The following is a 15,680-nucleotide window of genomic DNA, read 5'->3' on the forward strand; positions in this document are numbered from 1 at the left end:
ACATAGGTACTCACACATGCAGACACTCCCACAGACATGTGATATCAATATGCTGAGGAACAGAGGCTTTCGGTAACGACTTTTTCTCTTTGTCACACAGAATGGATTCGTCATGTGCCGACGCATGGTCTGTGACTGTGAGAATCCCACAGTTGATCTTTTCTGCTGCCCTGAGTGTGACCCAAGGTTGAGCAGTCAGTGCCTCCATCAAAACGGGGAAACCTTGTACAACAGTGGCGACACTTGGGTTCAGAATTGCCAGCAGTGCCGCTGCCTGGTAGGTCTGGCTACCTGAAGTCCAGGAAACGTTCAGCCCAGAATCAGAACAGGAAAGCAGCCTTCCCTGCCCCCCACCAATATTCAGTAGCTGGCCATAGCGCTGGAAGTTACAGAAGGTGAACCTAGTTATGATGACAAGGTGAGGGCTCTGCACCCGGGACCTGAGAAGGAGTATCCAGGGGTAGACGCAGCATACCATGCCATGTCAGCCTTTCAGGACGATCTCCAGAGCGCCAAAGAAGAAAAGGCTGTCCTCACTTTCCCAATCCACTCAGCCTGGGTTTACTTAAAGACAGTTACGAACAGAACAATGGCATTCAAAAAAATCCTTTTTTCCAAGTAAACCTTTTGTTAATCCGTTCCTGTCAATTATGCTCTGACTTAAAAAAAACAAAACAAAACCTTTTTTCTTTCTAAAAATTGTTACTGTCAACGCTATTCTGGCGGGAACCCTGTTTTACACATTTGCAGTAAATATTAGAATGTTAGAGTTGAATGTATGTATGTATGAAACTTCTGCTAGAAACAATAGGTTAAAAAGAAAATAAAGACTTGGTAAGAAGACCCCAGTCATTTTCCACGTGACCGAATTTTTTGCTTCTTTCTATGGTGTAAATGAAAATTCATCTACATGTCTTTATAGAAGAAAGTTTCATAGATACTAGTCTTAAAGTTAGGACTAGTTTCCTTTCTATTTGTGTGAGGATATTTTTAAGGCAATGCTTTTTTGTTGCTTTCTTTTTATACTTTCAACCAAAAATCAATTGAAAGAGCAAGGTCAGTTTTGTGCCTGAAGGCTGCTTTCATCTCCCAAGTCCATGAGACTCAGAATTATGAAGAAAATAGGAAACAGGTGGGAACTAAATTTTAAAAAGATCTAATTCACACAATTTTCCCATGTGGAATAAAAATGACTGAAATCAGCTCCTAGTTTTGTTTTGTTTTTTTTTTTCCAAAGTCCATACACTGAGAAATGTATAAATGAACAAAGAAAAACTGTCAAATTTCCTTCATATTTCAATTTACTTTCTTGTCAGTGAACAAAACTTTCTTTTTGCAGAAGGGAATAAATGAGAAAGTAGGGTAAAAGATTGAAAGGAAGAAAAAAGCATCTCATAGGCAAAAAAGCTAAGTAAAAATCTCTTCTGTAGTAAACAGTCCTTTGTCATGGGAAAGAGAGGGCATGCCAATTTGCTTGTTTTAAGAGAATTGGTTTTTGCTGTCCTTTATTGCTATTCTTATTTAACCCATAAAGACTGTTTCATAATCCATCTACGGTATAGATCTCATGTGTGGATTCCCTACATTCATGGCTGTGAAGGTCTAAGTATGAATGTCCATCAAAGAAATTGAGTAACTGAGTATTCAGTAGACACTACATTCCCTCCCTCCCTCTCCCACTACCCTTGTGCATCTGCTTTCCTTATAGCAAGGGGAAGTTGACTGTTGGCCGCTGCCTTGCCCAGAGGTGGAGTGTGAATTCAGTGTCCTTCCCGAGAATGAGTGCTGCCCGCGCTGTGTCACCGACCCTTGCCAGGCCGACACCATCCGCAATGACATCACCAAAACTTGCCTGGACGAGATGAATGTGGTCCGCTTCACTGGGTCCTCTTGGATCAAACATGGCACTGAGTGTACTCTCTGCCAATGCAAGGTAAAACCCACTATATTCAAGTAGGGAGCACTTGGCCAGCTGTGCCCAGGAATCATAGCTATTAATGTGGCCAGTGAGAAGCACCTTCCTTCCTAGTTACTGCTCAGAGTTGGGAGGAGGACCACTCAGCTTAATTAGTGCCAAAGCTGACTGTCCTGTGCATCCTCTAAAGCATGTTCAGGGAGAAGGAGGTGCTTGGTCTGAAACCAGAATGATGGTTATTTATATCACTGGAACAGAAAGAACTTATGTAAATTTCCCTAAAGCGTCTAACTGTACACATCTTTTAAAAAAAATAATACAACACCAAGATTCATGTTTCTTTCATGATAGAGGACAATATTATTTTATTGATTTTTATCTAGTCTTTTTATGATATAAGATATATCAATAAGGTAAACATACTGTGTTTTCCAAAGTGAAAATCAATATGGCAAAAATGGGCATATTTCTTGGTTTGTTGTGGTCAGTTACATTGAGCTGAAAAATTTAAGACTACTTGTTTACCATATTTTATTCCTACAGCTAGAGAAAAATCATTATAAAGATTTTTCTTTTTATTCTCATAGGAAAATAAAGCATTATGTCTTTTACTTCACTGAGAACAAAAATACTGATAATGTAGACAAGGTATATAGAATTCAAAAATGGTGACAAAGTTGAAAGCTTTTTGCTTTGATTATTGTTCCTACAAATATTTGATTCAGTGGTCACTGTACTTCTGAGTCAAAGTTTTAGAGTCAACACTAAAATTAATAATCTGGAAAGCTTAACAACAACAAGAAAGCAAAGATGTCAGATTTTTCCCAACATAGCACAGCCAGATATCTCTAACTGCTCTGGTTCTTTAAATGAACATTTGCATTTAAAAATTTTTTTCAGTAGAGCAATTTAATTCTGATTCACGTAGTACAAATTTCTTACTAGAGTGACTTGATGTAACAGGACAAAGAAATATGAAATGCTTTAAGTCTGAGATGCTATTATTATCTATTTCACACCGAAATTTCTAGCTCTTTCAATCAATGCAATTTGTCAATCAAGCACAGCTTTTTGGGAGGAACATTTAATGCAGTCTTCTAAAAGTGCATTAGCAGATTTGAAAGTTACTTTTACTTCAAAAAGTTACTAGCAATGTATATGCAGTGCCACTTTAATATACATTTAATATGAATACATTTGAATGTATTTAGTGGTGCATTATCTAGAAACTTCAACATTAATGATTAATAGGGAAATACTTTCTGACATTTAATTGCCAAAGATATTTGAGCCTCTTTACACTCTTAATCTACTATTAGATTATTGTTCTGACCAGTGACAACAAAAATATATACTGAGTGATGCAATGTAAAACACACCAGATATAGCTCAGACAGATACTTCGAACAAGAAAAATGCAATCAGTAATAGGCAGCAAACATTACAGTATTTTCTGGGGGTAAAGAGTGTGAATGAGCTTGTCATTCACTGCCTTACAAACAACTAGGATTTTTTGACTCCTAGTAGAAATGTTTCCAGAAAGTGTATTTGGCATTAAATTCATTTCTTGTCAGATAACTGCCATTTCTCAGAAGTTACTATTTGATGTCATTTCCTTTCTCCCTTCTTATTAAGTTGAGTTATAAGAATATGCTCAATGCTACCAAATGTGTCCCTAATAGTCATTTTATTATATTTATTTTTTGCTATTTTAAAAATAAGATTTATGCCAAATAGGCTTGAGAGATTGCATTGGAGGTAAGCATTCTTCACAATTCGATACTGTCAGAGCACTATTTGCCTTTACTATCTCTCCATCCTACCACATCTGACTTATTGGTGTAGTCCATAAATACAAGCTGAGTGGGGTATTGTGCCAGGGTAGAACGATAACCAAAAACAGCAAAAATTGTTCCTGGAAATTTTTTCCCAGCAGGTTATCATCTAGAGCTCTGCTATCTGGTACTGTAGTCAGAAGCCATATGTGGCTATTTAAATTCATTGAAATTAAATTAAAAAATCCAGTTCCTCAGTCACACGAGCCACATTTCAAGTGCTCACATGTGTTTGTGGCTGTCATAGTAGACAGAGCACGCAGAGAACAATTCTATCGTGGCAGAATATTCTATAGGAAAGCACTGGTCTAGAGGTGAAGAACGGGGCATCTGAAATCAGGCTACCTGGATTCAGAGCCTGGTCCACCACACTAGCAATACCACCTCAAGAGACGTTTATAAATCTCTCTGTGACTCCGTTTTTCTCACCTAAAACTTGGAATAATAATATTAGTTACATAAGAATAATGATATTACCTACTTGAGAAAGTTGCTTTAAGAATTAAGTGAAAAGGTCCCCACAAAAAGTTTCCTACACGTTTCATACACATTCAGAGTAAGTGCTCAATAAATGTTGGCTATTATTATTGTTGGTAGTGGACAACAGAAACATTAAGTCATGAAACAGACAGCGACAACATTACCCACTGTGAAGGATGCTCTGAAGGAAGAATGAACTGTGCTTAGAGGCTCTCCAACAAGTGAACCAATTTTACTTCCTGAGGAATTAAGAGTTAGCTGGGAGAAATAGGGTTAAGAGCTTCCCTTTCCTTTTTAAAGATGCCTTTAAATTTAAATTGATTAGATTTAAAAAAAAGAAGTTTCCTTCATTCAGAAGTTGAACTCGCATCAGAAATGAATTACTAATACTATCTTTCCTGAATCTGATAGAGGCTGCACCACTCTAGAGAACTTTCAGGTAATCGTGCTTTGCGCTCCAGGCAATAAAGAGGGATGTACCCAGTTGATAAATAAGGAAGGAGGAGATATTAGAGGGTCAGGCAAGAATACTGGAGTGGGTTGCCATTTCCTTCTCCAAGGGATCTTCCCAGCCCAGGGGTCGAACCCAGGACCCCTATATTGTGGGCAGATTCTTTACAGTCTGAGCCACCAGGGGGCAAATAAAAAGTGAAAGTGTTCGTCATTCAGTAGTATCCAACTCTTTGCCACCCCATGGACTGTAGCCGGCCAAGCTTGTCTGTCCACGTAATTCTCCAGGCAAGAATACTGGATTGGGTTGCCATTCCATTCTCCAGGGGATCTTCCTGACCCAGGGATCAGAACCCAGATTTCCTGCATTGCAGGCAGACTCTTTACCATCTGGGCTACCAAGAAGCAATATAGTCAGTAGAGCTTTGTAGATCAAAAGAGAAGAAAGGATTATTCTATAAATACTGGAATGACTGGATAGCAATTTTTAGGGATTTAAGTTATATATACTATTATGCTATGTATCAAAACAATTCCCAGGTGGGAAAAGTGTTAGATATTAAAAATAAATCAAAACAAAGATAAGTAATCAAATATTTATCAAAATTCTAGAAGGAAGATGCCTTTTCTAACTTAAAAGTGATAAAATATACCTCAAAAAATTTAGAGCTTCTATAGATAGACAAAATTAGCAAAGTATAAAATTCCAACTAGAGACTGGAAAAAACATGTTCAGCAGATATGTCTTTAATTAGATTAAAAGCGTGAGAATTAAAAATACTTATTTTCCCATAAATAACAGAGGATGAATAAACAATTCACTAAAAAATACAACTGTTAAAAAGAGGAGAGCATTCAGCTTTTAAATAATTGAAACAAATATAAACTAACAATGATTTATTATTTCCACATACTACAGTAAAAAAAAAATTCACAATAATTTCCAATGTTAACAGTGATGTAGTGGAATTATAGTTCTTTTGCAGTGTTAGTGACATTGAAAAATACAATCAAGAGCCAGACATATACCTCCTAGTCTGATCCCCATCTCCACAGAAATATCCAGAAAATTTTATTAATCTTGAGTCTTAAAATCCAACCAAAAGAAACAATCTAAAATATGGAACAAACTATGTGCATCATAATATTCACCTCAACATTAATTGGCATGCAGAATCAAAAAGAAACCAAAATACCCAACAATGGGAAAATGGTTAAATAAATTATGATGAGGGCATGGCAACCTACTCCAGTATTCTTGCCTGGAGAACCCGCATGGACAGAGAAGCCTGGTGGTCTACAATCTGTGGAGTCGTGAAGAGTCAGACACAATCGAACAGCCAAGCACACAGCATATGATACAACATAAACTCCGGGAGGCAGCGAAGGACGGCGAGGTATGCAGTGCCACATACAGTCCATGGGGTTGCGGAGTGGGACACGACTGAGTGCCTGAACAACAACAAAATGGAGTATATAATACTACAACTGTGCATTATATATGTGATTGCATCATCCAGTCATTCAAGTACCAACAATGCTTATAATGAAAATTAAGATAAAAAGACTCTGTGATTATGTATGCACTTTGATTACAAGAAGGCTGAAAATAGAGAAATGTGAAATGAAATCTATGCTGCTGCTGCTGCTAAGTCGCTTCAGTCGACCCCATAGACGGCAGCCCACCAGGCTCTGCCATCCCTGGGTTTCTCCAGGCAAGCACACTGGAGTGGGTTGCCATTTCCTTCTCCAATTATATTCATTTTTATGTAGATTATTTATAGACAGGGAAGCCTGGTGTGCTGCAGTTCATGGGGTAACAAAGAGTCAGACATGACTTAGCAACTGAAAAACAATAACAATTTATAGCACATATGTGTATATATATTATAATTACACATATATTTATTCTACCTGTTATATAATTTATAAACATTAATGTATTAATAACTTTTATAAAACTTAAATATATATGCTAATAAAATTTTTATGCTTTGTGTATATTATATAGAAACATTTTACTGAAAACTAGAAGTCAACTTGTCTTCTAATCTTGATTTTATAGAGTTTAGTATGCAAAGACTGATGAGGACTTCTTTACCAATAAAATATAGCCAGAAATAACAGGGTGTTAAGGAAACTTACTGTTATTGTGTAAAAATAATTAGATTTTTAATGTTATGGCAGTGGATGGTTACTATTCCTAGCAACCTAAGTTTCAGTGGATCACCTTTTATTCTAGGTTTTATCAAGGTAATGTTTGTTAAAGTGAAATAATAGCTATTTTGTGCAAATTTTTTAAGTTTGATGAATCAAAATATAGAATATTTTCAACAGTCTAGCAAGTACCTTTTTGCCCCCTTCTAGGCAATACCTATCCCTATAGGAAACCTCAATTTTATTTCATTACAACAAATGTATTTTGCCTATTTAAAAATTCACATGTGTATCACACAGTATATATTATTTTATGTCTAATTGTGATTTGACCAATTTATCATTATGTAATGTCCCTCTTTATTTCTAACAAGATTTCTAGATAAAAAGTCAGTTTTGTCTGGTACTTATGTAACCACACACTATATTGTTTTGATTCATCAAACTTTCAACCTGTCTATAGTTTTATATTTAGAATGCATGTTTATAGATAATATATAAATAGTTCTTACTTTTTAATCCAGTGTGACAGTTTCTGTCTTTTAACTGAAGTGTTTAGCCAATTTATATTTGATATTGTTTTTGATATTCATGTATTTAGGGGCCACCATTTTGCGATTTGTTTTCTGCTTGTTCCATGTGTTGTTTTTTTATATTCTTACGTATCCAGGGAAAGTATCCACTTGCTTTCCTTCTGTTTATTTTTATATTAGTTTTATGTAAGTTTTTCTATTATTCAATTTTAACTTTTCTTTTAGATTCTTAACTATAACTCTTTATATTGTTATTTTTTGTTGTTGGCCTATGCAACAACTAAAATAATAATATAACCAAAAACCTTTGGTTTTTATAATTTTGACTATGATACAGTTAAGTGTGATTTTTTTTTTTTTTGTCTTTGTTCTCTTTGGGATTTGCTGGGCTTTTTGAATATCTAAGTTGATTTTTTTTTTTCACCAAATTTGAGAGAAATTCGGCCATTGTTTCTTTAGATATTTTGTCTGCCACACTTTCTTCCTCTTATTCTCCCGGGACTCCAAACACACACGTGTTATATGGTTTAATATTACCCTGAAGATCACTGAGATTCTGTTTTTATTTCAATCCTTTTCTCTTTGTTTTAAAGATTAGATAATTTCTATATTATTTTTCAAATTTACAGATGATTTCTGCCATCTCTAATCTTCTGTTAATCCCATCCAATGAATTTTTCATTTCAAATACTGTACTTTTCAGTTCCAGAATTTTTATTTAATTTTATTTTTAGTTTCATTACTCTGCTGCAATTTACAACGTTTTCATTCATTATAACCTTTTTTTTTTTCCTTAACATCTTTGTACACATTTGTAATAGATATTTTCTAGTCTTTATCTCGGTTTCCCTGGTGGCTCAGACAGTAAAGAATCCGCTTGTAATGCAGGAGACCCAGGTTCAATCCGTGGTTCGGGAAGATCCCCTGGAGACGGGAACAACTACTCACTCCAGTATTCTTGCCTGGAGAATCCCATGGAGCCTGGTGGCTACAGTCTTCATCTGCATTTACACCAACTGGTTAACTATGAGTCACTTCTCTTTCACTACTTTTTCCCTTGATGAGTCACTTTGTTCTGTTTTTTCACAAAGCTAATAATGGTTATGGTTTATTGGATATTGTGGACAATATGTAGTATAGGTACTCCGTTCTGCTAGCTTCCCCTGAAGACTGTTGTTGTTCTAGCAGATTTCAAATTACAGCCAATAAATTTGCAGTTGAGAAGGCTGGACTTTATGTTAGTTAGATCTATTCCAGATGTGCCCTTAGTTCTAGGGTGAGTCTCTTAATCTTGAGGCTGTTTTATTCTTAAACATGAAAGCCTGAAATTTTTTATCAGTCCCTTCTAACTTGGTAGGATACAGATTTTAAGCACTGCTACCCACAGGGAGCTGCATCTGAAATATCTGCTCAGAGCTTTCCAACTTCAAGCTGTGACTCTCTGATTGTCTTTTTAGAGTCTCCTCTGCAATTCAAAGACCAGCCACTGATTTGAGGGGAGTTTACATGCTGATTCATTCCCTCCTTTCTAAGATATTTCCTTCTGAATTTCCAGGCACCTTGGCAGCCCTAAATGTTGCCCTCCAACATCTGAAGCCTATCAGATTGTGGCTTTCTGCTTGAGTTGTAGTTATCCTGTTTCACAGACTAGACAGTGCCCTAAGGAAAAATGCCAGGTAGAAATGAATCTCACACAATACATTTTCCTCCTTTCAGAGATTGAAATTCCTCTAGTGTCTGCTTGCTTTTAGTCACTAATTCATTGGTTTAAATAATTTTTATATTTTGTCCAAATTTTATAGTTATCCACATGAGAGAGAGTCTTGTGTAAGTAACTACGCCATTACTGAAATTGGAACCCCAGTGGAATATTTTATTACTCTTTTTTTATATCAACTAGGTTTCCCTAATTGAGGAGCTATCAATGGCATGATCTGTAGCATTCATGTTCCTATAGCAGAACATACTGATAGGGAATAAGAAAAACACTACTTGAAGATTTGGAGAAATACATCTTCTCTTCCTAAAATCTACTTATACTCCAGAAATTTCCCTAACTCTTTCTGCTCAAAACCCATACAATCTGAGGAGTTGACATTCTTGGGAACTGGTATACCTCTCCCTTCATTGGGTCAGTGAATTGGGAAAGATCATGTGACCAGGTTATGGTCAGAAATCCTCAGCCTCTGAGCATAACAACAAAGCTTTAAAACACTGCTAGAGAGCTAAGAAATGGTTGTCTGTCACACTATTTTGCCATCAGAGTAAGAATTCTGCTTAATAACAATTTTAAAAGAAAGAGGATTAAGTTAAATTGATAATATTCTTCTTGGATATAGACTGTCTTTTCTCTCATTTGGTAAGCTTCAACAAAGGCTGAAGTATCAAAGTCCTTTCTTAAGTTTTATCTGAACCTTTTGGTTTTATCATATTAAGGTCTGATACATTTTCAATCATGTAAAGTCAATTATCTGACAGAATATATCAAACAGAAGATGAGTTTTAGAGTCAGACTAGCCTGTATTTTAATTCCAGTTGTACCCTTATATTAGCTGTGAGATTTTGGACATGATATTTAAGCTTTCTGATCTTCAGTTTCTGAACCTAAAAATCATCACTATTAATAGTGATCCTACTGGGAATGCTCTGAGGTTGAAATTAGATAATGTACTTAAAGTGTCTGGTGAAGTTTCTGACATAGAGTATGCACTCAAAAAGTAGAAGGATATTATCATCTTGTGATTGTGGTAACAATACTAACATTATCATTATTATTAATGAGCCAGTGGAATAAAGTAAGAGTGTAAAAATGCAAAAGAATAAGATACAATTTTTTTTCTTTTCTGTAATACATTATACTATTTTGGCTGTCATCATTCAGTTGCTAAGTCGTGTCCAACTCTGCAGCCTCAGGGACTGCAGCACACCAGGCTCCTCCATCCTCTAGTATCGCCTGGAGTTGGCTGATGCTATCTATCTAACCATCTCTTCCTCTGCCACCACCTTCTCCTTTTGCCTTCAGTCTTTCCCAGCATCAGGGTCTTTTCCAGTGAGTAGGCTCTTTACATCAGGTGGCCAAAGTTTTACAGCTGCAGCATCATTCCTTCCAAAGAATATTGAAAGTTGATTTCCTTTAGGATTGACTGGTTTAATCTCCTTGCAATCCTGGGAACTCTCAAGAACCTTCTCCAGCACCACAATTCAGAAGCATCAACTCTTCGGTGTTCAGCCTTCTTCATACTATTTTTTATACTATTTTGGTACTTTGTTATAAAAACCAACTATGCTTATTTGGCTCTTCCCTGTTTTCCTCGCCTGATTGCTACAGTTTTTTTCACCAGCTTAGAATTCTTGCCAAGACAGAACCTTTTTAGGCTTCTTAACTAAACAGAACTCTTTTCATTCTAAAGCCTTTACTCATTCTGTTCCCTGTGCTCTTGGCATAACTTTTCACAGAACTATCTTGAGGTCTTGGTTTAAACATCACTTCTATATAGAATTCTATTCTGGCCACCTAATCTAAGTAGCCAGGCTTTTTATTAATCTCATAACATCACAGCGTTCTTGCCTAGAGAATCCCAGGGACGAGGGAGCCTGGTGGGCTGCCGTCTATGGGGTCGCACAGTCGGACCCGACTGAAGCGACTTAGCAGCAGCAGCAGCGGTTTGTTTCTTTTCTAGCACTTTTTAGAATTTTTGATTGTGCAGTTGGTTGTTAATGGATAAAACTCTAGGCCCTGTCCAGTGAGAGTAGCAGGCACGTCTGTTCTGTTCATCAGCATGTCTAGGGCTCAGGTTACTTGGTGCTTATTTTGTGAATGGGCAAATACAAGAACAAATGTGATCTGAGAGAGAGCCATGGAGTAAGTAAAGCTAGCCTATGATTTACCACAAATTACTGGCCATGGCTGGTTTTTAAGCGAGACATGAAAAGTGATTAGGACATTGAACTTTCAGGCGCATATAAATAACAAATAAACCATTCAGTTATGTTATGTGTAACAATCAGTGAGTACTGACTAATGGCTTAAAAATTCATGCTGTGCCTTTTTCCCCTGTCTTTTCTCTAGAATGGCCACATCTGTTGCTCAGTGGATCCACAGTGCCTTCAGGAACTGTGAAGTTAACTGTCTCACTGGAAATTTCTGTTTAAAGAATGCTCTTTCATTAAAAAGACCAAAAAAAAAAAAAAAAAAGGTAAAACTTAAAGTGGATGATTTGTGGTCAGCTAAGTGCAGCATTGTTATTAGCTGAGTGAAGTTTCAATTATGAAATTCATGGAACTTGCGAAAATCACAAAATGAAGAGGCTTGGGGCAAAACTGGACGAGAATTCCACCTCAACGGTGTCTGACGTCAAACATGTAGAAGAATGGGTATGAAATACATACCATGACATCATGACCCCTGGACATAAAGCCTGAGCTTATGGGAGCTTTGGAAGCCTCTGGCTTCACTGGTGCAGAAAATACTCCTCTAGATCAGAATCTCCATGAATCAGTTCAGTTCTTCACTGCAAAAAATAAAATTTAAGGCAGTGAATGAGTTCTATTTTCAGAAGCAAAGCAAAGAAGCTGTAACATGTTATATGTACAATATACACTCTGAGAAGAAATCTGAAACATTATTGTCATGATAAAAATAATGCACAGGCATGGTTACTTAATATTTTCTAACAAGAGAACTCATCCCTATTTCCTTGTTTTACTGCACTTAATATTTGTTTGAATTTGTTCAGTATAAGCTCGTTCTTGTGTAAAATTAAATAAATATTTCTCTTACCTTATGACATGTCCCGGTGTTTGCTTAATGTGTTCCTTTTCCCCAAACATTCTTCCACATACGAATTGTTTTCTAGTTCTGCTGATGAAACCCTCCCAACTCCCAAACTGAAAGGTGATTTTTGCTATATTACATGCCTAAGTGGGGGGTGTGAAGGATACCTTTGTTCTGCCTCTGTGGATTCGCTAGGTTGCCTTTTACCCTACCTCATATCCTGGGGACTGACTTATGTACATCATATTAATAGGTTCTGTCGTCCTCTGAATTCTGATTCAGTCTGACTAGTGGCGACCACCAGCAGGGTTTCAGAAAGAGAAAGTCTGGCTCTTCACCCTGCTGGCTCCTCTCAGGTCAGGTCACTGCCAGATTAGCTGTGTCAGTGAAGGCGACGTCTCCTGACAGCTGGCCCTCCCTGTTCAGCGACTCTCTCCCAACTTCTGTTTGCTTCTTCTGGCTTTAGGGATGATAACAACTCTGGCTGCTTTCTCTTTGTGGGTACCTGCTCAGTTTCTTGCTTTCCCTGTTTCCTTTCGCCTCTTTAGAAATGGTCCCTTTGTTAAACTCTCTTTAATTAGCCTGCTTGAGCGTGCCATCTGTTTCCTGCCAGGACTCTGACTGATGTCCATAAGGAAAGGAATATGTGAGGGTTGGGAATCTCTTCAAAAATTCGTCCTTCACAGTTTGATATAAAAATTTAAAGAATCCCAATGTTAGGAGGGATTATGATATTACATGTTAAAATTTTTGATGCACCAGAATCTCAGGAGGAAAAAGTAAACTTACAGATGCTCAATAGTGATGGTAAATACAATATTGCCCTATTCGTATGTTTTGCACTAGGGTGAAAAAGAAATACAAATCTTATTACATTTTAGTTGCATAGAGACTTCTTTAAAAGAAAAAGAATGGAAGTGGACAAGATGTAACTCCCACAAGCTATGGAAAAGGTAAAGTGGCATTTAACTGCCTTTCCCCCATTGCTATGAAAATAACCTCATAGGAGCCGAGCTAAAGGATAATTTATAAATGTCTTAATACTTTGGCATATGCAGTATTTACTGAATGTGTCAATTCAAGTATCTCTCAGTATTCCCTGGACTTATAAATGTTTTTTTCTGCAGCCTGTTTATACTTGACTAAAAATTTCAGCAGAGCATAAAGTTTATTTTGAGCAGGTATTATTTACTGTGGAAACTAGCAATTTAGTCTCCAAAAAGATATTAATTTGAAAGTTTTTCCATGTTTTTTTTCCTTACATAGATTTGGGATTTCATATAAATCTCCATAAAAATATTTTTTATTGATACTTGCTTTTCTGAGAAACGTATGAAATATGTGTATTTGCATGTGTGTGTACTTGTATCCACACTCACAGTTTACATCCATATACTTGGATATACTCATCAGTTAGATGTTTTATGCCTTCTAGAAGGAGAAACAAGGTGGAATTGCACACTCCCACTCTGTCATAAGTGTTGGGCTCTGAGTGTATTGGTGGTTTTCAGAGCCTGGTTTCTATAGACTTCTGAAAGAAAGAGAACTCATAACGTTGAGAAGAAAAGAGGGAGAAAATAAGATTATGTTCTTCCAAGGACTATTAAAGCAATAAATGTGTTCAGATTGAATTTTTTACTTCAAGGTTTATCCCATAAATAATAGATACTCAGGAGAATTGCTGTTTACCCAGGCGAGCAGTAATCAATTGCTTCTTAAGGACTTTGTTCTTTGAAAAAGAGGTTGTTAAATGCCCTATTTCTTACTCTGGAGATAATTGGCAAAATGCCATGGTTGAATTATGCCAATGTTGTGGGGAAGTGAGAACTAAGAAGCATGAATTTAATTTGGGGATACTTGGCTCTTTTAAGAGCAGCCTTTGGTGGAAAAATCTTTACTACATTTCCTTTATTTTCCCTTTTCTGAAAGAAAAAAAAAACAAGAATATTTGAATATGATTCTTTGGTAATTCATGAATAGTAATCCATGTCATTTGTCATTCTTTTTGAAAGACTAACCATATTGCTATTTCCTTTGCCTTATATAGTGGTAAGGAGAATCACATATTATTGTTCAATATGATCCAAGCAGTATCATCTAACTCCTTTCATCTTCCATAACTTGGTTAAGACAAAGTTGAGACACCTTGTAATTGGCCTTAAAAAATGGATGGTATATCAAAGCTCTAAAACAGCAATCGATTCTCTGTATACTGGAGTAGCAGAAGTTATTCAGTTGAACAAAACTGAGATTACATGTGCGGAATAAAAAATAAGCTTCAATTCACTAAGGATTACCCCAAAAGCTCCATGTTTCTGACTAGTTAAGAATTCCTCTGGAGATCAGCAGGTCCCACGGACACTTGCATGGTCCCAGTCCTGGTAACCTAGCGCTGAGCATTGATAAGATCAACCTTTATTAGAGCAAGACTTTTTGTTTCTCTTATTTTTCAAATGTAAAGTGTTAGTGGCACAGTGGTAGATTGATCTCAGAGAGATTCATGCCGAAAAGATCCCTGAAGGCAATAAGTGAATGTTATGCTCTGTATACACTGCATTCACTGAACACTCCCGCTGTGTAGTCACTCTGCTGTGGTCAAGTTGTCTTATTGTGTTCTTACTGACCTTTCAATATTGATGGACTGTTTTCTGCCCTAGAATTCAATATCTTCCATAAAGGAATTGTCACTTCTTTGCAGAATAATTGCCCTTACTTAACAGACATACAGGTAGAAAAACAGGAGAGCTTTGAGCTACAATGGTTCTGGATCTGTGGTGAAATATATTGGCAAAGAATAGAACCATTGAAAGAGTTTGGAATAATATAGTTTGAGTTTCAGTCTCCTGTATATCTTGTATTTGCCAAGAGTCTGTAGCAACTCCTCCAAGCCTTTTATCTTTGTGCTGGGATTAAATCATGGTTCAAGAGATTGTTTGCATGGCAGATTTTTAAGTCCTTCTTTATTTTGAATGACAAATGGCACAGTATATTACTGTCACCCCCAAAACATTGCATTTAAAACATGCCATCCTTTTATCTCCAGTGCTAGGTGCTTTAATAAAACACTCTGGACTCAGAGTGTGACTAGATGTAGAAATAGAAATGGTAACAAGTTTATTTTTGACTAATTTTCTTTCTCTTTCACAGAAAAATAGCTATAAATAGGGAAAGCAGAAAACCAGAAAACATAATTTTCTTCAAAATATATAAGGAATTCAGGAATAAGTTTATCAAAAGAAATTCATGGTCTTGTGGAAAAATAAAAAACCACAGTGAACAAATCTTTTTGAAATCCTAGAATATACCTAGGCACTGCCTGAAGAGTTTGCGTAATGAACCAATTTCACTGCAACAGTATAAATGCCACAATGTGTAGAGTGTGTACAGAGTGGAAACATCTGCATATTGCCCTCCTTATGGAGTTTACATCCTTATGGGGGGCAGAGAATTAAATAAGTGGATGCTATGCCAGGGGAAGATAGGTGCTATGAAGAATTAAGCTGAGTGGAGCAGTGATACGGACAGGTGATAGTTTA

The 15,680-nt window shown here is 36.5% G+C and overlaps 1 protein-coding gene across 5 annotated transcripts in view; it reads left to right on the forward strand.

The window, feature by feature from the left end:
* NELL2 (neural EGFL like 2) overlaps positions 1–12,145 on the forward strand; it is a 431,246-nt gene extending 419,101 nt beyond the window's left edge. For all 5 annotated transcript variants that reach the window (XM_065932164.1, XM_065932166.1, XM_065932167.1 and 2 more), the window contains 3 exons: positions 101–277; positions 1,709–1,933; positions 11,440–12,145. In XM_065932164.1, the coding sequence (XP_065788236.1) occupies positions 101–277; positions 1,709–1,933; positions 11,440–11,490 (453 nt within the window). In that variant the 3' untranslated portion in view covers positions 11,491–12,145. The remainder of the gene's footprint in view (positions 1–100; positions 278–1,708; positions 1,934–11,439) is intronic.
* The last annotated feature ends 3,535 nt before the right edge of the window (positions 12,146–15,680 follow it).

The sequence above is a fragment of the Muntiacus reevesi genome, chromosome 4, assembly GCF_963930625.1.
Source record: "Muntiacus reevesi chromosome 4, mMunRee1.1, whole genome shotgun sequence".
Taxonomy (NCBI): domain Eukaryota; kingdom Metazoa; phylum Chordata; class Mammalia; order Artiodactyla; family Cervidae; genus Muntiacus; species Muntiacus reevesi.